The sequence below is a fragment of the Cyclopterus lumpus genome, chromosome 10 (assembly GCF_009769545.1).
Source record: "Cyclopterus lumpus isolate fCycLum1 chromosome 10, fCycLum1.pri, whole genome shotgun sequence".
In the NCBI taxonomy this organism is placed as follows: domain Eukaryota; kingdom Metazoa; phylum Chordata; class Actinopteri; order Perciformes; family Cyclopteridae; genus Cyclopterus; species Cyclopterus lumpus.
In genome coordinates this window covers 13,693,581-13,717,735 of record NC_046975.1, presented here as the reverse complement: position 1 = coordinate 13,717,735, position 24,155 = coordinate 13,693,581, and the positions used below count along the sequence as shown (strand labels likewise).

Genomic DNA, 24,155 nt, shown 5'->3' with positions numbered 1-24,155 from the left:
TATGAACATATTAAGTGTACCCTATATAGAGTTTTTGACCAATAGTAGCACAATAGAGCAATGTTTTTATGAGTGGAACCCATTTTATTTGTTTTTTGTGTATGCACCTGAGGACGCATGTGACCCAAAAGATATTCCTGCCAAAGCTTTATAATAATAATAATAATAATAATAATAATAATAATAATAATAATAATAATAATAAAGTAATAGGTAGATTTCAGTAAAATAGCTAATTATAATACAAAATGACCACATGAAAAAGAATAGCATCACCAGATAAAATAAGATAAGTTAAGCTGGTAAAAAGAAAGAAAGGTGCTGCAAAGTTCCTCTGACCAACAGGTATCCTAATGAGCCAAGCAATGCCGCAAAGAAGAAGACAGCAAATAAATATTGACGTAAACAATTGGGATTGATGTTGACCTACACATTTCTAATATACTAATATTTGTTGAAGAAAGAGAATGTGTTCAGTGACCTTTTCACACCTCGAAGATACAGTCAATATGCGTTGGTGTTTTAAAAGGGTTGCTTTGAATTTTAAGTGTTTTCTGCTGAAGGCCACAATAACATTTAGGCAAACTCCACAATACATTTGATTTATTTTCAATTTTATTTACCTTATATATGGGCAACATTATCAGGAAACACTCCATAAACTTTCATTGCTATGCAGACGATACTCAATTATATCTATCGATCAAACCTATCGAGACCAACCAGCTCGCTAAAATTCAAGAATGTCTTAAAGACATAAAAACATGATTGACCTGCAACTTCCTGATGTTAAACTCAGACAAAACTGAAGTTATTTTACTGGGCCCTGAACACCTCAGAGATCAATTATCTGGTGATGTGGTTTCTGTAGATGGCATTGCCCTGGCATCCAACACCACTGTAAAGAATCTCAGCGTTATCTTTGACCGAGACTTGTCCTTTAACTCCCACGTTAAGCAAATCTCAAGGATTGCATTTTTTCATCTACGTAACATTTCAAAAATCAGGCACATCTTGTCCCAAAAAGATGCAGAAAAGCTGGTTCACGCGTTTGTTACTTCCAGACTAGATTACTGCAACTCCTTATTATCAGGCTGCTCTAATAAGTCTCTTAAATCCCTCCAGTTGATCCAGAATGCTGCAGCTCGTGTACTCACAAAAACTAAGAAAAGAGATCCCATTACTCCTGTATTAGCTGCTCTGCACTGGCTCCCTGTAAAATCAAGAATCACATTTAAAATTCTTCTCCTCACCTACAAAGCCTTGATTGGTGATGCACCATATCTTAATGAGCTTGTAGTACCATATTGCCCCACTAGGGAGCTGCGCTCACTAAATGCGGGGCTACTCGTGGTTCCTAGAGTCCTAAAAAGTAGGATGGGAGCAAGAGCCTTCAGTTATCAAGCTCCTCTTTTATGAAACCAGCTTCCACTTTCAGTCCGGGAGGCAGACACATTCACCTCATTCAAGAACAGACTTAAGACTTTCCTGTTTGATAGTGCTTATAGTTAGGGCTGAATCAGGTTTGCCCTGGTCGAGCCCCTTGATATGCTGCTATAGGCTTATAGGCTGCTGGGGGATGTTTTAGGATACACTGAGCACCTATCTCCTCTTCTCTCTCTCCTTATGGATGAATTGACATCTCTCCATTGCACCTTATTAACTCTGCTTCCTCCCCGGAGTCTTTGTGACTTCACGTCTCATAGGGTCCATTGGACCTGGAGGTGTCTGATGCCTGGTGAACCGGCCTCCCGCGTTGGCCCTGCTGATGCACCCCGCCCCCCCTCCTCTCTACCTCCTTCTGTTTCATGGATTGGAGTTCCATTCATACATTGTCATATTCATATAATGTGTTTATGTAACTTTGTAAATACTGTTCATTCTGTACACATGACATCTATTGCATCTGTCCATCCGGGGAGAGGGATCCTCCTCTGTTGCTCTCCCTGTGAAACATTATTTTTGGGGAGTTTTTCCTGATCCGATGTGAGGTCCTGGGACAGGGATGTCGTATGTGTACAGATTGTAAAGCCATCTGAGGCAAATTTGTAATTTGTGATATTGGGCTATACAAATAAACTGAATTGAAATTATTTAAGTACATTCATTTAATTTATAATAAAGAGTTTGGGCACATATATACATGATTGCATGAGAAAAAAAACTAATCATTGTTGCTTTGTCTGCTCTTTGTTTTGTGTTACTATGGACACCTGATGGTTTCAAATGTCACTATCGTAAAGACATTAAACATTGAATAACAGATGTTTGATCTGTAGGCAGATAACTTATTGTGTACAGTTATCTTTCATGCAATTACTGCTTGGAATTTACTACCTCCTCATATAACTCATACAGGTAATAATCTGTCATTTAAAACACAATTAAAGGCACACCTCAGGCCATTAACCACTTGACGTTTTCTATTGCCTTTGTAGTCATCTGATCCTTCTTTGTATATATTACAGATGCACTGCACAATATACATCCTAGTCCTCGACTGCACTAGGTGTCTGAAAGTAACTAAGTACTGCACTTAAGTACCGTTTTGAAGTACTTGGACTTTACTTCCATTTCACTGCAATTCAGAAGCAAAGTCTTTATTGATAGCTGCAACTCTAGAATAATGCATTAAAAATGATAATGTGATAATGGTCCATTCTGTATGACAAGTACTTTTACTTATAGTATATTCTGATGCAAATATCTACTTACGTAAGAGTTTTAATGGAGGACTTTTACTTGTAACTGAGTATTTCTACAGTGTGGTATTGCTACTTTTACTCAAATAAAAGATCGGAGGATTCTTCCACCAGTGCCCTCTTTTTTTAAATAATTATATGAAATATTGCAGCTAGAGGTTTTTTATTATTATTAATAACACATCTTAAGGGATCATCAAGCGTTTTATTTGGAGGCTCCATTCAGGAAATATGCATAGAGTTGAGCGAGGACATTTGTCCTGTGAGGTGGTGAGTGACTTCTCTCCACCCATAGAAAGAGGGAGGGAATTAGAAGTCATATTGGGGAAAAAGGAGGGGGAGTCTGTGAAACCAGAGAAAGAATAGAAGTGTGGACACTCACAAGGACTAGCAGGTAACCCACGCGAGAAAGAAAGGAAGCCGGGAGAGGAGCAGGTTTGGTTCAGGGGTTTCCTCAGTCAACAAGGAGAGCTATTTTTACATCCTAAACTTTGTTTCACTCAGTGAACAACAAAAAACATATCAAGCATTTTTTTCTTCCTCTCTGAAAAGACGCCCAACTGAAGTAAGTACATGAGTTTTCCCTGAGACATTCACGACGTCGCTACTGTAGGTTAGAGCCGGTTAACAGCAATAACGTGTCAACTGGCGGCATGAAGCGGCAGCAGGACGACCCGGTTCCAGATACTCACACGTGGCATGGAACTGAAACGTTTGCGTTACAAACAAAAGGCACTTTATAACTCTGTATTAAGCCTGCGAATATGTGTAATGGGTAAAAAGTTTCACGTGTTGGGCGTTCACAGAGAGAGAGAGAAAGTGTCGAGAGAAACCTCAACATGTGAGTAATACACTTAAGGGCTGTGTGGAAAGTGACCATTCAAATGACTGCTCAAGCTGTTGCAGAAGTTTATCTGTTCATCTTTCTTTGAATGGTAAACTCCCAGATTCTGTCTCAGGGCTCATTTGCAAGCATATATATATATATATATATATATATATATATATATATATATATATATATATATATATATATATATATATATATACACTAGACACGTGTCTTATTACACTCTAATGTAATTGCTATTAACATATGCAGTGGTTGCAGACATGTTTCAAATTAATAACATAGCCGCTGTTGCCTTATTCTGTTTACGATTAATTATAAAACATAACTCAAGAGAAGTACTTTGTGCAAAGGTGGTAATACATGATTTGAGAAAGTGTTTTGTTGTTATTGATTTAATGTCTTAAACGATTAGTGAAAACTATGTCCATCACATTTTCTCTGAAACCAGTCCAAAATCCAAATAGGTTCAATTAACAGTGAATAATCAGTGAAGAGCAACAACTGCGCAAATTTGAGAAAGTTGAACTGGCAACTGTTTGTTGGCCTCTAATTGTGCTTCTCACATGACTTAATTAATCAATTATTAGAACCGTTGGCAATACATTTTCTGTTGATCAATGAATGATTGCAGCATTTCACCGAGTCAAATTCCCCGTATGTTCAACGTAGATGGCAACTAAACAATTCTGATCTGATCGTGATTCTGAATACCACTATAAATAACTTTTGCCACTCGTCTTGACGAGGATTTCAGGCCTCTTTGATTCCTTCACTTTCACCTGTGCTAGATTGGAACCAGGCGTTATCCACCACTTTTGGGGTTCTTTCTTATAAAAATCCCGACGTTTTGAACAGCACTTGAACGCAGCTTCAGATTTGCTGCGGGACGGACGGGTCTTTTCAGCGGCCGCCCCGCCGTTCCGGTAACCGGACGCCGGGCTGAGGTCATGCCCGCGGAGAGACAGCTGCTCGTCGGCTGGGCAGCCTCGGGGGTTGCGTTTTTGGACTCCTCGGGGAACAGAGGCTCCTAGAGTGCGTGGTTTATTTTCTTGAAAACTTGTGAGGATAAAGAGTTTGCCCTGCGGTCCTTTATGTCCGGCAGAGGTTGATAAACACGGCTGGTCAATGTCAGGAACATCCCTGCGGGGAAAAAAGAGCATGGCTGCATGGGAGCATCAACAGAGAGACTTGAAAGGAACCAGCACATGTGATGATTGAAACATGTCATGGCCAACTCACATTGTAATACAGAAGCAGCAGATGGTTGTTATGTGACACAATACTCTAAGATGTGACATAATAGCCTCCACTATGAATACCAAAACTCTACATGGCCATAACAGTGGAGTTGGTCATGGCAACATTGCATCAGCTGCGGATGCTCAGGTATTTCAGGAAGCATATTCCTTATATGGTGTTCAGCTCAGTGCATACTTCACCTGCTCCAACACACACTTCACAGGGTTACGAGACGGGCTCACAACTACCTGCCATGCCTAAAGAGTCTGTGCCTTTAGGTGTTTCTGTCTTGTGCGTTAACGTTCCCGCCTCACTACTCTCCCACCTCACTACGCTCCTTAGTCCATGTTGGCAACGTGCCGTTTCAGAGCAACTGCTGCTGCCCTCGGCTGCTCAAACTGGCGGGAAACAGAGATAAAGAATGTGTGGTAACCAGAGATGGAGGCAGCAGATCAAATGCTTGAGTTCAACTGGCATTGCTTTTGTGTCTTGCGTCAGTCCATGTGCTTTTATCACCTGATACCAAATACACACTGAGGAGCACCGACACCTTTTTTTCCAGACCTTTCTTTACGACACCATTTGACTCCGTGTTGCATTTGCAACCTTTTCTCCCGAACAATGAGTGTGCAGGCGATGTACATTCATTGTGTGTTGCAGTCACAGTGCTGTAAATCCAATACATGTGACGGCCGCCTCTATACTTAAGCCTTCAATAGACTGTGTCTGTTCATGTTTAAAAGGCTCGTCTGTCGGTCCGTTTTGCCGGATTAACACAAAATCAAACACTTAGGGATACACAAGACTGCACCTATTAGTGTGTTTGTCAGACAGAGGGGAAATTGAGAAGATTAATGCTGCTCAAAGGGACACACAGCTGGCACTGCACTGCATTAGCAGTGTAATTAAAATTCAGATGTTGTGGCTTTTGGGCCCACTCTGCTATTCTGACTCCCTATACCTTTAAAGTCATGGTGTTACAATAAACAGTTATTAGTAAGTTCAAGTGAATTACTGGTGCTGACAGGACTGCACAGTTAAGATTAGAGCTTCAAGGATCAGTTCACTACACCGTTTGCATCTTATTGCAGCATCTTTGTTATTTTTGAACCCTAGCGTGAGCCTTTTAATGGTGTCGTTAGCAGCAGTTGCTCGCTGAGTAATCAAACACTAATAGATAGAAAAATAGGTTCCACTTTTAATTTGTGTGGAAGTTCACAAGTAAAGGTTATCTTTTGACAGCAACAGTTAACTGATATTATGTGAGTTATTATGGAGACTCAGACCTTGATATATGTGTATAGATATGAGAGGGTAAAGATGGTGTCATGATACAAGTACTTTTTATGAAATGTAATTTATTAAGCGTCTCTATGATTCAATAGAGATTCTGAAGAGGAAAATGTACAACTATCAATACGATGTCAGGAAGACATACACTGAATCATATCCATCTTAGCGATAATGAGATTGATTTACATTAGAGCTGCAAAGATTAGTCAATGAAACAATTAGTTGACCAACAGAAATATATTATGCAACTATTTCAATAATAAAATCATTGTTTAAGTCACTCTGGAAAAATTTCAACAAATGAGCAGTGCCAGCTTATCTAATATGAAAATGAGCTGCTTTACTTGGTCTTACATTGAAGTACATTTAATATTTTGTCGTTTTGGACTGTTGGTCGGACCAAAACAAGACATTTAATGAAGTCATATTGGGCTAGGATGTTGTGATGGCCATTTTCCACAGTTTTCTAATGTTTTGTAGGCAAAATAATTTAAGGAGAAGATTAAACGACTATAAAAACAATCATTACATGTCCTTCTCTGTTAGTCTCCCCGCTGATTTAGGACCAAAGGCAACACATTGGTTGTTTAATTGACAGGTTAATTGTGGATGTTACATTTACAAGACTGAATGAATGAGCGCCGTCTCACTCTGTCACCTCATTGTTGGGAGTCGGGGAGTTGAGTGTGTGTGTGCTGAAGGGGTTTTCAGCATGGGGTGTCAGTTACATAGAAATCCTCCTTTTCAAACTCTCTTTCCAGCACAAAGGCAGTTCAGTGGACTCTGGCTAATCGCATTACATGAAGTCCTCACCAGCACATACGCAGACTCACGGACACACGCGGAGGCAAATCTGTCCCATTAGATCCTCTCGTCTTCTCCCATGCAAACACTCACATGCTGAAGAGGTGCCCTCATTCCAGCCTGCCCTCCAATCCTGGACTTGTACACCTCCAAAAGTCAGGAAGCGGGCTGGTAAGATCACTACAGACACTTCACACCCTGGACACAAGCTGTTCCAACTTCTCCCCTCTGGTAGGCGCTACAGAGCACTGTACTAACCACAAGACACCGGAACAGCTTCTTCCCTCTGGCCGTCACTCTGATGAACAATTAATCACCTCCATCTGCACTACTTGCACTATTACCACCTTTCTGCACTACATCCCCATTTCACTGTTGTTGTTGTTTATATTGTACATACATGTTGATATTGTTGTCTTTAATGTCTTTTTTATATTTATCCTGTCACTTGTAATTGTTGTACGCTGAGAGCGATGAGTCAAATTCAAATTCAAGCTGATTCTGATTCTGATTAGAGCTACTGAAAGGGTTTCCTGTTGGAGGCCTTGACTTGTTGCACCCCCTCGCCCCCCCCCACCCCCTCCCATACACACACACCACCACCCGCGTCTCTTCAAATCAAGTGGCTGAGACTTTTCGTCTCAGTTCTTTTCCACTTCTATGGTTCTCCGTCAAATAGCTGGTTATATTTGGATCTTTATGTCTTGCTTAAATGTTTCCCAGATTTGTGTGTGTGTGTGTGTGTGTGATCCTGTCAGAGCGGTCATGACGGATTCCTGGTCACTAATCTCCCAGGTTACATCGACCAATGACCTGTCCAGTGTGTGTGTGTGTTTGTGTGTGTATGGCTACTTTCCAGGTGGTCATGACTAACCCCGACTTTATTTGGTCAGTCATGTGATAAGTATTCTAGCAGTGTGGGTGTTGTTTGTGCACATGCAATTTGTATCACCCCTCACCTTTAACCCATTAATGCGAGTCAAACACGCTGTGGAAAGACTCCTTTAATCCGACTTTCAGATGGAAATGTCGCCCCTTTAAGAAGCTATCCCTATTTCCAGAATAAAAGCAGTCATCAAGCACTCAGCATTGTTTCTCTGGTCAACATCAAGGGTTAAATAGTGGCTGTGTTGAGAGCACAGTGGGAGGATATCTGAAGACAATGCAGTGCAAGGTGTCAGGTACCCAACTGGGATTTACAAAACAATGACTGGTCACAAGGGTTCATTAAGCAAAAATGTCCTGTCTCGAGGGGCTCCATTAGGTCTTTTAGCTTTTAAAGGGACAGGCATTGCATTGAAGATGAGGCTCTTAGACATGCTGTGGTTTGTGGCAGTTACCCACTAACATGGCCTTACATCTCAAAATGCATCTCAAATTAAATGTTCCCTCCCTTCTCGCCTCTCCCGCTTCACAGAGCAGCAGCGATGGCGCCCTCTCTCCTCCAGGCCTACAGGAGGCGCTGGTGGATGGCGGTGACGGCGGTGCTTGAGAATCTGCTGTGCTCAGCTGTGCTGCTGGGCTGGGGCTCCCTGCTCATCATGCTGAAAAGGGAAGGCTTCTACTCCCACCTGTGCTCAGGTAAAATCATCAGCTAGTCACTTGACCCTGATATTTGTTTCTTTGTTTGTTTCCTCATCACAGCTCCAAACGCAACATTGTATTATCATCTTGACACTTTATTATGTCTGGTAAACGTTTATGAGAATTGTCTCTAAATAGGATTTAAACTGATGACATATTTCATCCATCTGATACAGCGACAAAATAATAGAGAGTGTAGCTATGTTCTCTATATCTATGATCAGTGCCTGTTGACAGTCATTTCTTTGCAGCCTTAAGATCTCAAAACCTAAATTGGTCAATTTGACTTGGAGGAGTTTTGTAACAATTTGTTTTCCTGGGGTCTAATTGACCTGAAACCCAAAGCAGTATATAGTTATTTATAGATAAAAACATGACAATTTGCTAGATTTAGTTTAACATCTGAGCTTTATGCATATGTCTGTATTTTGACTTTATTAAACGTGCCTAGTATATGTGGAAAAGGAAAAGCTTACTCCATCTGTATTTGTATATTGTTTCCTTATATTCATAGCAAAAGACAAAATATGTATTTAAACAAAAGGTTAATTGTGCAACCATCATTACTATGTCTTGCACACATTGTACTGAGCGTCTGTGTAATCCTAAATATTGAGGTAGTAATTAATTGATTGCATATGTCTACCAGTTGCAATTATTTTTAGAGGCATGAAAGATAATTTAAAGATAAGAGATAGTCTTAAACATCTCTTGACCCAAGAATCCAAATTTTATTGTTTATTTTTTAACCACTCACCTATTCTCTCTCTACACACAGATAATGAGTCCGTGGTTGTGTCTTTCGGCAACTCCTCTGGCGAGCAGGAGGAGGAGTGGCTCAGCTGCGTGGATCAGGAGGAGATGCTGAATCTGGGCTTCACCATCGGGTCTTTCTTGCTCAGCGCCACCACCCTGCCACTCGGGATCCTGATGGACAGGTTTGGGCCACGCCCAATTCGCCTGGTGGGCAGGTAATGGTTTTTAAATAGATACAACAAGTCACATTGGTAAAGGAATGTGCATGTCTGCTGGGTGTTTAGGTGACTTTTTATATTCTCTTTGTCAAGATTCAGATTTGCTTTTTGAAAGCTTGTTGGCTTTGAATTTGTCACCATGGTGATAATTTGTAGTGAAAAAGAATTCCTTAACTACTACTAAGGTAACTGAGGTTATAGGTAAAGAAAAAAAGCAGACAGGTCACATTCCCACGTTTTTTTTTTCTCAGTGTGCGAATAATAGGTGGGGCAGTAGAGTGTGTGTGTGCACATAGCATAGTAAATGCACAGACACAGTCAAATGAAAAAAAACCCAAATACACACACAAAAGCATGTTTTCTCGTCCTCATTCACAGTTTCAGCAGCTATGACACGTTTATCTGGCTAAACCAGACAGTTTAGTCTTTGGCAGACAACCAACAGCTTAACTGCTGTTTTGGGAAACATACTTTTAATGTTAGTATGAAACATAGTAGTTAGTTGTCCTGTGGGATTTATATCATGTCCCTCCAGGAGTTTATATATGTGTTATATATAAATGAGAAGGCCAGTGTGCTAAGATATTATACAGAATGCAAGTATTTAAAAAGCCCTTGTTCTTTTGTTACAGTTCGTGTTTCGGGCTGTCGTGTGTTATCATGGCCATGTCTGCCTACGACCCTCATTGTGAGTACAAACACAAACAATAAAACATGTGCTGGATATCAATGAATCATCTGTAAACTGTGGCAAGAGAAATGTAATCCAGTTATTTATATATATATATATATATATGGCATAAGAAATGTAATGTATTTATATATATATATATATATATATATATATATATATATATATATATATATATATATGCTGCCCTCAGTATATGTGCCGTGATACACCTTGGCAGTTAGACAAACTCTTTCCTGACATCACGACTCTAAAGTACACACATATACACACACACTATATCTGCAATATCTCCTATAGGCCGCCTCATTCTTCACAACACGCATATAAAAAACACAGCGTACCAGTGCTAATTACACTTCTTAAAGTCCTCAATATCCTTCAAACAAACAGCGTGTTGGATCATCTAGCAGCATCGGACACCCCCCATTCACACATATCTTTGTTTCAATTTATTATTTATTTTTATTTGAATTGCTCATTGCATTCTGCATTAATGAGCTCACAAATGTAGGTGTACAAACATCACAGAAAAAAGCAAAACCATAAAAAATAAGAGACAAAATAATCCTAATTTTGGTGTGGAAACATGGGAACACAGGTTCAGCAGTGGGGTAACTGAACCAAACGACACCCGACAACCAGCCTCTCGCCTCATCTTCTAGTCGCTAAAAAAAGAAATATCAACATATTTGGTGGACAAGGGGGAAGACATGTCCTCCAGTCTTATTCTGAGATCGTTGATTTAGGCTATAACTCTTCTGTGTTTATGTTTTTCTCTGCAGCTCTGTCAGCACTTATTTTCTTGGCTCTCTCCCTGAATGGCTTTGGAGGCATCTGCCTGACCTTCACCTCACTCACGGTGAGACACACAACCGTCAGGAAGCAGAAAATACAGAGTATCACTGGCCAGTGGAGGAGAATTATATATGAATATAATACTGATATTTACACATGATATCTCCTGGTTCACTGAGACATCTGGGGCCAAACAGTTGATCCTCTTTGATATATTTTGTTGCTCAAAACAGCTTCTGTGTCACCTGCATGTTGCTATTAACTTCTCTACATGAGACCTGTTCTGACCTGGCGGAGAAGGAAAGAAACGAGATGTCAACTCAACTCACCTCTGGTGTTTTGGGAGCTTTGCTTGTTTGTTTCATGTAAACCACAACTTGGATTACACATGCAGTGCTTCTGTGGCTGCCTTTGCTTTCACACTATGTAATATATGTGTCCCCAACCACCTCCAAAATATTGTCTGTGGCACTATTTATAGTGTATCAAAAGAGAGCCATGACAAAAGAACAGGGCCAGCTGTTTGCCCTCGATGGACTGGCGGCCTGTCCAGGGTGTCCCCTGCCTTCGCCCTATGTCAGCTGGGATAGGCTCCAGCGCCTCCGCGACCCTAATGAGGATAAGCGGTATTGAAAATGGATGGATGGATGGATTTTCAGTTTTGTCAGTATACATGTTGACATCAAGTGGACGAGAATACATTTGAAGGGTTTTGGTCACAAATTGGCACCAACATGAGCTTTTCTTCCTTTCAGCTCTTTAAGGCTGTGTGGTTACATAACTCATATTCGGAGAAAGTACATATGTATGGTTTGTGTTTCCGTTAACAAATAAGCAGGACCGTTTTGGTAGCTGAGAGTCTCACCGTGGTCGGGGCCTCTATTTGTGTCAGCTGAGGAAACAGTATGTGCTGTGACTGGGAGCTGTGCTTGTTTACACTCACGTCAGGCATGTGTGTCTGCTTGTGATGTGTCAGCTGGTACCAACATTATCTTGCTTGTTTTATTGTTGCTGCTGACTCCTGTGTCATGGCAACTATTTAAGGTCTGTGTGCGTGGCTGTTAACAGTGTTTCCGTCAGAGCTGCACATGGTTCCTCCCAGATGGAAAGTCTCCAATTTGTGTTTCCACCAATAACGAACAGCAGTCTACCACACACCCTCTCCCCAGGGCCCGGCCCACTCACCTCTATTCAAAACACTCAAGGCCACTCATCTTCTTGTCTTTGCTGTTCTCTCCCACTTCCTTCTTTTTTTCCTTTTTTCTTGTCCTGCCAACTTCCCACTCTCTCCCGTTTCTCTGTTCTGCCCAGCAGTCAGCAGAAAATCAATGCAGAACCTTTTTAACTCTGCATGACTGTGCACACATGTGGATGTACACACAGGGAGACGAACATGAAACAAATGTTTGGATAATAAAGCTGAGTGGACGGATGAACCTCTCCTATGACCTTAGCCTTGTATGATGAATGCAGCCTGGCTCTGTAGGAAAGAAAAGCTGGGACACCTGTCTTAAATTATATAGATATTCTACACTTTTGTGCCCGTTTATTCCTCACTGAACACTGCTGACGTCACTGTTTAGAAGGAAACGATAAAAGAACCTTGTTCATCCAACCATATCATCCATGTCAATTTGTTTAATGTGGGTGTTTAGCACAATTGCACAAGTTAATTTTCAATGGACAGATGGCGATTTTAAAACCTTTTGCAAATTCAGAGCATATCTATGACAACCGACCATCGGCGTAATCAGCGACAATCGCCATGTGAATGCAGCACAGAGTGGCGGCCATTAGCTAGCCAGTGGGATAGACAAATAGGGACTTACATGCACTAAAAGGCACTTGTGGTCAGACCAGCCACCAAAAGAAAGAACAATAATTACAACGGAAGAATCAGTGTACAACACCCACAAAGGGAGAGTGACTCCACGCTGCTTTGGATTCTTGTCTTTTTTGGTTTTACTGTGAAGAACTTGGTGACTGGAATCAGGGAAAGGTGCTTTTAAATAAGGCCATGAACTGCTTGCTCAGGAAGTCATTACCCCACTATACCTCCTCATAGCAAATATTGGAGGGGAAACATGAATTAGACATCGAGAAGAGCTGCAACAATTAGTTGATTAATCAATTAGTCGATGGAGAAAACATCACTGCCAAGAGCAGTGATGAACTCAGTGTTGGCTCCGACTCTGACTGCCAGGAACCTCGGTGTGACGCTCGACAGTCAACTCTCCCTGACTGCCAACATTACCGCAATAACACGCTCCTGTAGGTCCATGCTGTACAACATCAGTTGCATTACATGCAAGTAACTGTCTAACCTCTGTGTGTCTCTCCTTCAATCTCTAATTAGGTTTTGTGTACCAGCATTGACTGACGTCCACACGGTTGTTGTTGTTATTGTGAAAGCACAAGGACAGAGAGACATAACCGCTCACCCGATCCTGATTTAAATCATGTGCTTAGTAAGAGCTCTGTTCTTGTAGAATGAAAGAACACTTGTCCTTCTGTTGTCAGTTTCACATAATGAGGACACCTTCTATCCCCCGAGGGTCTAACACATGATCTATCAAATCATGTAATAGACCACCACAACCACATTTGTCAATTCAATTCATATACAGTAACAGAATACAAATTCACATTATCTGGTCATTATAAGAATTATTATTATTAAATAACATTTTGAAAATAGCTCAAAATGTAAATTTAATAACCTGTAAATGTGTAGATTGTGACCGTTTTACTAAAGGGGTTCAAATCATTATTATTATAATTATGTTCTGATTGTTTAACAGTTTAATAAAAACAGAAAAACACGAGGCATCATATACTGTGTATTTTGGGCAACACAATAAACACACTACATGAGTATCCCTGTAGCTCTATTTTCGCTGCATCTACTTTCTCCACTTACTATATAAAATTAATTATTTGTTTTACTCATTAAGCTGTGCCAACAGACCATTGTGCTTTACCAGAAGCACACAACCGTCGAGAGGTCCTGGTTTCCTCGTTCTTAACCAGTGGAAATAACGCATGGTAACTATGTACTCGTGAGTCACACAACGGAGGATTGAGGGCGGTCCTCTTAACAGATGATTGCCCTTCAAATAGCGCTGAGTCCTGTCTCTCATGCTGTTACTCGCTGCATTAATACGAGAGCTGTCAGTCTTCCACTCTCATCGCACTGAGAGAGGTGCGGCTTCTTTTAAAGTTCAATAAATAGAGGCCACGACAGGGAATTGGGGATGACTCTTTCTCAAAAAAAACTCTAAATGAAAAAGTCACTCGACTTGGTTTGAGGCTTCCATCGAGGGCAGTTGAACCACCGCCTTTACATTGGACTGCTTTTTGTGCGGTACATACTGTAAGTGCAGTGCAGCTGGACACAAGCACTGTTCCTACCCTGTGACGGGTAAAGGTTTGACAAATCTATGAAGAGCGAGAAAGGGCGGCAGAGAAATGAGGTGGAGAGAAGAAGCCGGTGCCAATCAGCTGTGGTTTAGTGTTTCCTGCTGGGATCTCCACAGAGAAACGGGCTGCCTCATTTTCCTCATTTCCATTCTTGCTTATTTTCAAACACTATTATCCTTCTTTTCTCCCTCTTATGTTCCCATTCATTCAATGTTTCTTGATTCTGCCTCTCTTTCGCGTGGTCAGAGCTGCATCAGAGTTGCAGTGCTCACTAAGCTACTATTTGGCCCGTTGTCAGAGTGATTCAGTTCCTAATTAAACTCAGTGCCAAAGTCATACAACACCCAAGTGAGTGAGCACAGCATGAGTAGAGCCTGAACTGATTAGTCGGGACAAGCGAACGGCCAGAGCTCCCTTTGTTTTTGACTTTCTGACAATAGTTGACCCTCGCGTTGCCTCCATCAAGTCACGTGTTTCTGCCGTTAGCGTTGGCAAGCAGGGCATGTGCTGCAAGGCCCCGTTTGAAATGTATTTCATGAGAACTGCCAGAGTGGTGGGAATCATGCCTGCTGCTGGCACATACACGGACATATTTCACGCTTATTTTCGCTTTCTAGCCGGCATATCTTTGCTTTGACATTACTTAGAGATGCAAACTCCCCTGTGTGCTCAGAGGGCCCTCTCCCCTACATTCAACATGCTTCCGCAGTCAGAGAGTCCGGCGCTGTGTATCTCACGATTGGAGTTTTTCGAATGAGGACGGTGTTCTCATTGTTTTTTTTGTCTCATCTCACTCTGACTCCCCGTTTACCTGTTAACCTTGTTATGTCAGCCATGAGTGGCCTCATGTATCCCCCCTGCAACACGCACGCACACCAATAGTAGTCTGCAGGCACAAACTGTGACCCCGGGCTAGTCTCCAGACAGCAGCAAACCCCTCCCACAGAAAGAATATCGATATTCAAAGAAAAACCCACATTAATTCTCACCTACGCCTTCCACATTTCGGTCTTGCTGGCCTCGTGACGTAGCTCTAGGAATGTCCATATAGGGTGATGAATTTCCTAGAAAGCCTTTCGTGGAAGTTATTTCAGTTTCAGGCCCACCAGGGAATCCTCTGCAAATGGGACAGATCTGTTTTACTGTGTTTAGACCACACTTGTATTATATTTTTTTAAAAGCTGTAAATAACAAACATTCATGATTAAACACATAATGGCCTATCAGCTTGGCCTTTACTATAAAGCTACTATATTCAAAATGTTTAGTTTAATTAATCCAATGACTGGTTGCCACACCCATAGATAATTATAGTTTTACTCTTCAGTTCCAGTCAGCTGAACAAAATGTTATTGCCTCTTTCACCTCATTGTTTTGGTTTACTCACTGCTCTCATCTTTTTCAACAAAGAAACCCACAACTATGCTACCTATCCAGCATCAAACAGCAAAGTTAGCAGCTAATTGGTAATCATAGCAGAGCATTGAGCGGCAAGAGAGCCAGATCTTTCCCTCAGTAGTAGGTAGGACCAAAAGGAGATTAAGCAATGGGTTTATGTTAATCAGGTGGCCCCAAACACAACTCTAACAAAATGCTGATGTCCATATCTGCTGAATTTGTAAATACAAGTGGTCTGAAATCAGTTAATGCTGTTTGAAGGACCTTTTTACAATCCTGTTTCCTTTTAGCAAGGTTAGTAGGTTTGTAATCGTATTTGTCATCAGCCCAGATCCTTTTACTTCGACAACATCCATCTCTCCACCCGTCATTCTTCCTGGCAACCTAATGGTAAAAAGCATACCATATACCTGCTATACGCCTCTGAATCGGCAGTCTGTCCAAGAAAGTCCAAAATAATCTTAAAAGAATAAATAAATAAATTAATTGGTGGGTTTCATTGTTTCCAATAATTGCTTGATGTGCATCGTTGTCACCTTGAGTTGACATCATTTGGACCACTGAGGAAATGTTGGGGGGAAAAGGGGACTCTGACCCCACATGGTGAACTCTGACCCAGCAGGGGGATTAGGTGATGCCAGCAGAAGTTTGGATAACCGTGTTGAGAGAGAGAATACTGAGCTTGTCATGCAGCACACCTAAAATCCCACCCATGTGATTTTATAATCGTGATTGACCCATTTACAACTCTAATCAAAGGACACTACGTGTGCTGGCAGCACAATAGTTCATTGTTATGTTCGCTAAGCTTCTTACTACTGTAAATAGGTTGACCTAATATATGATGTGTTAGTGCCTGGTGCCCACCACATTGTTCCCTTTGCATGTGTCCATTGAGCCCTCTGAAGTTCATCCAGAGCTCGCTATAGATTGGCTTCCATATCTTTAATCCCAACTCAAAAGAATGTGTTGAAAAAGCCAGAATGAAGACGGTGGACGTCTGTCTCAGTGTAGCTTAGTCTGCGTTTGAATTATGGGGTCAGGGCACAAACTGGGTCATGACTTGGTTTCTTGTTTCCTCATGACATGGAAACTAATATTGCTTTAATGAGTCTGCTCTGTGGGGAGAGAGGAGTGTGACTGGGTGCAAACTAAAGTTGAAGGATTGGTTTATCCTGCTCACACAAAGCAGCTGTCTGCCACCTGCTGGTCTGTCACATTGCTGAGGTCAAGGTGAACAGGTTCGATTGGTGTAAAGACTGACATATTTTGTATCTTCTCCTCTGTCCCTGCAGCTCCCCAACATGTTTGGTGCTCTGAGCTCCACCGTCATGTCTCTGATGATTGGCTCCTACGCCTCCTCTGCTGTCACCTTCCCTGGAGTCAAGGTAAATCAAAAAGGCTAAGTCATATGATTATATATCCTTTGTACCACATTACGGAGCTTATGGAATATAAACAATGGTATGGGTAAAATTAGACAGCAAAAATAACATAATTGTGCCAATGAGGTTTTAACATCCAAAGTGGCAGGATCAAGTGATAGACTAAAACCAGTATGTTTCAAATCCCTTTGCATTTGAACTTTACAGCTGCTCAAATTAATATTTGTGTTTTAATCATGTGAAAGTGGTCTCTTGTAGTGATGAACTCACACAAAATTGTCCCCTGACTGCCGTTCTCCCCATTTTGATTTTAGTGTCTTTCAGCTAATCAACAATGTGTGCTACACTCCCTATAACTTAACTAGGTGGGGGTATGGCAGTGGTGTGTTTAACAACGTGTTTTGTCGCCCCCCCCCAGAGGCCAAAGACATCACTGGCTACAAAGCACAAGTTGCTAAAAAAGTATAACAACCCTCTTGCGCCCCCTCTCTCTCTTCTTCCCAGCTGATCTACGATGCAGGTGTGTCCTTCCAGGTGATCATGTGGATGTGGGCAGGTCTTGCTGGGTTTGTCTTTCTCAACTGCTTCTTCAACTGGCCCACTGAAGGCTTCCCAACACCTGACGAGGTCGACTACAGGTCAGTGTGTCCGCCGGTCTGCCGCCCCATCTCTTTGATGGAGACACCAAGTCGGAACATTGTTCCTTCACTCCAACCTTAACGTGTGTGTGTGCTTATGCATAACAGTCAGATCATCACACTGCAAGAGCTGCCTTCATCTGACCAGAAGACTGCTGGAGAGCAACTGAGCCAGAAAAATGGAGACGTCCGACACTCAACAGAGAAACTTCCTAATGGATCTGATGCTGCGCCCAGTAAGTCAACAAACACACTCACAACTGCTGTGCTCTCAGCCGTTTACTTTATACCACCGCTTCACACTGCAAAATATAAAAATGCACTTACCTGGAACCAAACGAACCGTCTCCTCTTCTCTCAGATGCTCCTACCTTCCGACAGTCCGTATTCTCTCCCATCTTCCTGTGGAGTCTGGTCACTATGGGGATGTCCCAGTTGAGGATCATCTTCTTCATGGGGGCGATGAACAAGATGCTGGAGTTTATGGTCACCCACGGTGAAGAGCATCGTGAGTGTCAAAGCACAGTGTCATTCTTTTGTTATCAAGAACATCTAAACGTTATCTTAAAGAGTGGGTCTTTGTTTTTATATTTCAGCATCCGAGCAGATGATGATTGAGACAGAAGAGAAAGGTGAGTAGCGTAATACTTCAGCTCTAACTGTATATACTTTATGTAACTTATCTGGTTAATTTTCTTTCAACTTTATTTGACTTAATGGACTCTCCTGCGTTTGATACGTAGAGATGTTATGGTCTACTACGGTGTAGACCATAACATCCTGGTTGAGAGGAGGCTAGGTGATTGGGTGGGTATATGGTTAGAGTGGTTTTCATCATACCTCGCTAACAGACTTTTTACTGTCTATGTGGGAAAATTTGTGTCTGACACCTCTCTACTGTATTGTGGGGTACCGCAGGGCTCGGTTCTGTTATTTTCTTTATACTAGTTACCTTTTGGAAAGATCATTAAAACTTAGAACGTTCTATATGCAGATGATATCCAACTCCATCTCTCCTTCAAACCCAGTGAGGCTTTCAGGTTAACTAGGCTTCTTGATTGTGTCAATGCTAATAAGGACTGGACAGAAATAAATTGTTTACAACTAAATGCTAATAAGACGGAGGTTCTGGTTATTGTACCTGATGTTACTGTCGCTACGATCAAGAAGAGCATTGGCTCACTCTCCTCTGCTGTCCACCTCAACCTGCGTAACCTCGGGGTAATATTTGACCAATCATTGTTGTTTGACCCCCATGTTAAGCAGCTGTCCAGATCTTGTTTCTTCCACCTAAGAATCATCAGCAAACTGAGATCTGTATTATCAACAGCCGAATTAAAGATGATCATCACGCTTTTATCTCTTCTCGTATTGACTATTGTAACGCACTTTTCTCCTCACTCAGTAAGTCTGCGATTAACCGCTTGCAGGTAATCCAGAATGCTGCTGCCAGAATACTGACTAGAACAAATAGACTATAGTCTCACATCACCCCCAGACTCAGGTCTCTTCACTGGCTCCCTGTAGAGAAAAGGATTCACTTTAAAACCTCACTCTCACTTACAGAGCTCCTGCATATGTGGTTGAACTACTTCGCCCTTATTCACCAGCCCGCAATCTCAGGTCCAACCTGTTAAATCTTCTGTCCGTCCCACACACTTAAGACCCGTGGTGACCGAGCTTTTGAGGCAGTAGCACCAACGTTATGGAATGCTCTGCCTGCCCCCGTACGGTTTGCTGATTCTGTGACGTCATTTAGAAACCAACTAAAGACGTACCTGTTCAAACTGGCTTTTTATCTGTTTTTAGTTTATTTAGTTTATTGTTTTTATTGTGTATTTTATTGTGCTTACTTACCTATTATGGTCACTTTCTGTTAATTCATGTTTTGTTTTTTCGACTCCTGTATAGCACTTTGGGACCTTTGTCTGGGATAAGTGCGATATAAATAAACTTTACTTACTTACTTTAGTGAGTTTCTACTCGTCCATCTTCGGCACGCTTCAGCTGCTGTGCCTGGCCACGTGTCCTCTGATTGGATACATCATGGACTGGAAGATGAAGGAGTGTGAAGAAGAGAAGACAGTCCCATTGGGCACCGAGCAGAGGTACACACAGTGGTGGCACACATGACTGTTGGATGGGGTTGTAATAATGGGAGTGGGCCCGCATTCTCCTAATACTAAAACTCCTACTACTCTGGGTCCCATCAGGCAGACTATTGTGCCCAAAAGAGACCGTAAGATCCAGAAAGTGACCAACGCCATGAGGGCCTTCATTCTCACCAACATGCTGCTGCTCGCTTTCGGATGCTGCTGCCTCATAGACAGCCTTCCTCTACAGGTAGTGCGCACACATGTAACACATGTTACGGCAGCGAGAGAACAAAGAAACAATACGATCCGCTGATTGTGTTGTTTCTTTTCTCCCCCTCAGATCTTGACCTTCATCCTCCACACTATGGTCCGAGGCTTCATCCACTCCTGCTGCGGAGGCCTTTATGCTGCTGTGTGAGTGCTGCGCTGCTGATTCATCACCTGCATCGTCTGACGCTCTGTTTAACAAACTCACATCTGAGAGGAAATGGGGAAAGCATAACCTAAGGGGTCTAACGTTTCACACTTAAATTACAAAGCAATCCTTAAAGTGGCGTCATAATTCAAGACTTTTTTTTAACAAAGTAGAAATACAGAGTTTCCAACTCATTAATAAGATAATAGACATTAGACTTTATAACAGTGTTATATTTGAAACCATTTAGAGTTGTTTCCCCACACCACACAAACACCAAACATAAAAAAGCACTTTACAGTGTGATAAAAGCAGTAGATGCTGCATTATGAGGTTGGTCAACAAAATTGAGCCGAATTGATGGTTCCATTTACAACAAAATGATTTATATAAAAAGTATAGCAAACACAATTACAAATTGAATCACACTAAGAACTACACAAAATATATCCCATGGGACACATCCAGTGCCCTCCCCCGGGCAGGCCGGAGTAGAGGGTACCTGCCCGCCAGTCGGCATAAAGAGATCTCCTGAGCATTGTAAGCTTAAAGTCAGGCCCCCCATTCTCTTTCAGTCCATCATGTGGACAAGACCTTGGTCTCTTCTTCCTTATCAGTCCCTCCATGTTAGGTGTTGGTCAACACAACCCCCGTCCGCATCCCTCTACGCGTTCCTGAGCGCGTCCTCTCATCGTTGTCATTGTTCAGGCTGTGTTCTTGAATTACTCACATACGTTAACTTATTTGGTGGATTCCTTCCACAATCACCTAATACATCCCATAATTCTAATTGATACACTTGCATAATACATACAGTGTCATTCCTCTTTTATCGCATAATCCATACAGATTTGTCTTGACCCTCCAACGTGTAAAGTCATTATAATACACAACTGCAATCACTAGGAGCGCTATCACTGTACACAACAAAAATATATGGATAGGTTAACAACAAAAAAACTCTACAACAGGCCGATAAGTGCACTTCAGAGCCACATCATTATGCAAACGTCCTTCCATTAGAAAAGAAAAAACAACTCACTGAAAAGGCACATTTAATCCATAACTGCCAACAATTACGTAGTATTGCCAGAGGCACTTCTCAAGCTGGGAATATGTTTGTACCACTGAAGCAGCAGCTCATTGTTTTATTACATGTTAACTTTCTAATCTGGGGCTCTGTCATTAACCACCTGTAACTCTCTTACAGCTACCCGTCCAACCACTTTGGCACTCTGACGGGCCTCCAGTCCATGATCAGCGCTGTGATCGCTCTGCTGCAGCAGCCGCTCTTCATCGCCATGGTCGGAACGCTGAAAGGAGACCCCTACTGGGTGAGGAGGACGCACAACACACTTGCAGAGAGTGAGAAGAAAAAAAACTACATGACTGAAACTTTCCATCTCATGTCATCCAAAATATCCTTCAGATCAACCTCGGCCTGATCATCTTCTCATTGGCTGGTTTCCTGTTGCCGGGTTACCTGTACTACCACCGCAGGCAACTGCTGAGGGAAAAGGAGGCCAGAGACAAGCGGGCGGGCGGACAGGAGATGCAGGCGCTAAACGACAGCGAGGCCAACGGCTACAAACCCCACAGCAACGGCCTCGCTGCTGTGGAGGCGTAAAGCGGCACCGAGTGGAGGGTCAGAATCGTAGTATTTGTACTTGTCTGCAAAATGACCACCAACAATGTCTGCATCCATATATATTTTTGTTTTGATATTTCCAGTGTTTTTTTGGTCATTGCTGGTGCACATTTTGCTCATCACAATCCATAACATAGAGATGGGATTCCTCATGTTTTGTTATGACTCGGGAGAAGAAGAAGATATGTCATCATCATTTGTTTATTTATTTTGGTTTCGTGTCAAAGAGCCAAATTAATTTAAAGCCATAGATTTCACTCACAAGCACACACCCTGGTACTGCCTGTGTGTCAGACTGGGGATATCACAGTACTTGAAATACTTTTAAATAGTTTTCAAAGATTTAAATAGAAAGTGGCTAAGACCAAAGAACAGCTTAAAGATAAAAAAGAAGTTGCAGTTTTTAACTCCATATTGCTTCAGAAATATGCTTAATGATACACACTTTTAATATTCTATATTTTGCTGTTTAATACTGGCAAAAACTACAAATATAGAAAACAAAGCATACGACAATCAAAGAAATGTTAAAGCATCTGAATACCAGACTTCTAGTACCTACAAAGAAGCATTTGGGGTATTTTCAAAGTCCAGTTTTTCACACAGACACACACACACACACATGTACACGCACAGATAGGCTGGTTGTAGAGACACCATATCTACCTCCTCTCTTTCCTTTTTGTACTGTCTCTCTGCAGCCGACTCTTATGTCTGTCCAGCAAAGTATTTTTTGTCACTATTAATCCTTTAATTGTCAAATCCCCAAAATTGAATCACCGCCTTCTGTATTAATGCGCTTTAGAGTTATTGCTGAGTCAGCTCTTGCATTTGTTTATATATATATATATATATATATATATATATATATATATATATATATATATGAAAAACATTTTTTAATGGAAAATTCACAAGGAAAAATTAGACTGAATTTTAAACACAGTGTGTGTCAATGTTATTAATCACTGTGTATGGCTTTATGCACATCAATTAACTAGTGTGTGTATAAAATGTGTATCTAAGTGTATTTTTATACTAGCTGCAGTAGCATTAAAAAGGGAAGCGTTTGTTTCAATATCCGTGGCTATTGTGTAGTGTGCTAATTATAAATGAAGCTCAGATGATTTACTGTGTATTCTGCTTTTGCCTTTATTTTATTTTCAAAATAGATTTTTTGTAAATAGAACTGAAGTGTGTCTTATTTTATTACATATTCTGCTTACTTGCGTTACTTAATACACTGTGTGTGTACAGTATCCTAATTGATGAGATAGGAGACACTGGCTGTGCTCAAAGTCACAATAAAAAAGACTGTTTCAGCCAGCTGCACCCTGTATGTTCGTTCTGCTCACAGCAACAGTATCTTGTAGATTTTTTTTGACTCAATCCATTTCAGTGTCAAGATTGCTTTCGTAGAGTTTTCCTTGGTGGTATGTTTTGCTTTCTAGTTATCTTTTGTCCTTTAAATGTGGTCAGCTTCATGAATCTTTGCTTTCTCGCCATTAGAGAGATTCTGTGTTTTGTTTCAATGCTGTGCCTTTGCTGCCATCTTGGTCTTATTGCAATATATATGAATGTAAGATCAATAGCTCTGCCAAACAGCTTTCTCTGTAAATCAAAGCCATGAAGAGGTATTGTGTATTAATTAGTACAGCACTTTCCTGCAGGACCTTACACCAAAATGCATTGGTCCTGCAGTAAAGGACAGTTAGGTTTTTGATGATCGTCACAGGTGTTGATTCAGCTTGATTGTGATTTCTGAGGCTGTTGGTTCCTATAAATACTGTGAGTGCATTACAATCAGTGTTGCCAAGGTTTCCCAGTTTGGCATATGTCATTGCTTTCCTCTTTTAAAGTATTTTGTAATGTCTGAAATAGTCCAGAAATCGCAGCAACAACTATCTGACCTCTTTGTATCTCTGCAAGTTGCCTCATAAGTTCCTTGTTGTCAAACCTGTGGCTTCCTTTTGCCTTTTGTTATTGGGATTCAAAGTTGCTGCCTGAGTTATTGGTGTGAAGTATAATAAACGTCCTTTGCTTTGTCTGTATTGTAAGACCATCCTCGACAGTGGCTTGTCTAAACTTCTCTCTTTACCCTTGGGGCTGAAGTGTTGCTACGAGTTGCTAAATGTATACCTTTAATCAATATATCCAGCTTGTGCATTTGATAAATAAATGAATGACTTTAAACATTGTTTGTACTTTTACCAACCA

General features: G+C 41.4%; 1 protein-coding gene across 3 annotated transcripts; it reads left to right on the top strand.

Moving 5' to 3' along the window:
* The first annotated feature begins 3,012 nt into the window (after window positions 1–3,012).
* On the top strand, window positions 3,013–24,131 carry slc43a1a (solute carrier family 43 member 1a). Of its 3 annotated transcripts, XM_034542869.1 has the most exons (16): window positions 3,048–3,267; window positions 6,849–7,062; window positions 8,309–8,472; window positions 9,254–9,446; window positions 10,082–10,137; window positions 10,926–11,002; window positions 17,052–17,144; window positions 17,646–17,779; window positions 17,888–18,015; window positions 18,141–18,287; window positions 18,376–18,411; window positions 19,752–19,887; window positions 19,993–20,122; window positions 20,216–20,289; window positions 21,501–21,624; window positions 21,720–21,917. In XM_034542869.1, exons 3-16 carry the CDS (start codon window positions 8,319–8,321, stop codon window positions 21,915–21,917), a joined length of 1,680 nt encoding a protein of 559 aa, XP_034398760.1. In that variant the 5' UTR covers window positions 3,048–3,267; window positions 6,849–7,062; window positions 8,309–8,318. The 3 variants fall into 3 exon arrangements, with proteins under 3 accessions (XP_034398761.1, XP_034398760.1, XP_034398762.1); XM_034542870.1 differs by lacking the exon at window positions 6,849–7,062 and having other exon boundaries at window positions 3,013–3,096; XM_034542871.1 differs by lacking the exon at window positions 6,849–7,062 and having other exon boundaries at window positions 21,720–24,131.
* Window positions 24,132–24,155: the final 24 nt, after the last annotated feature.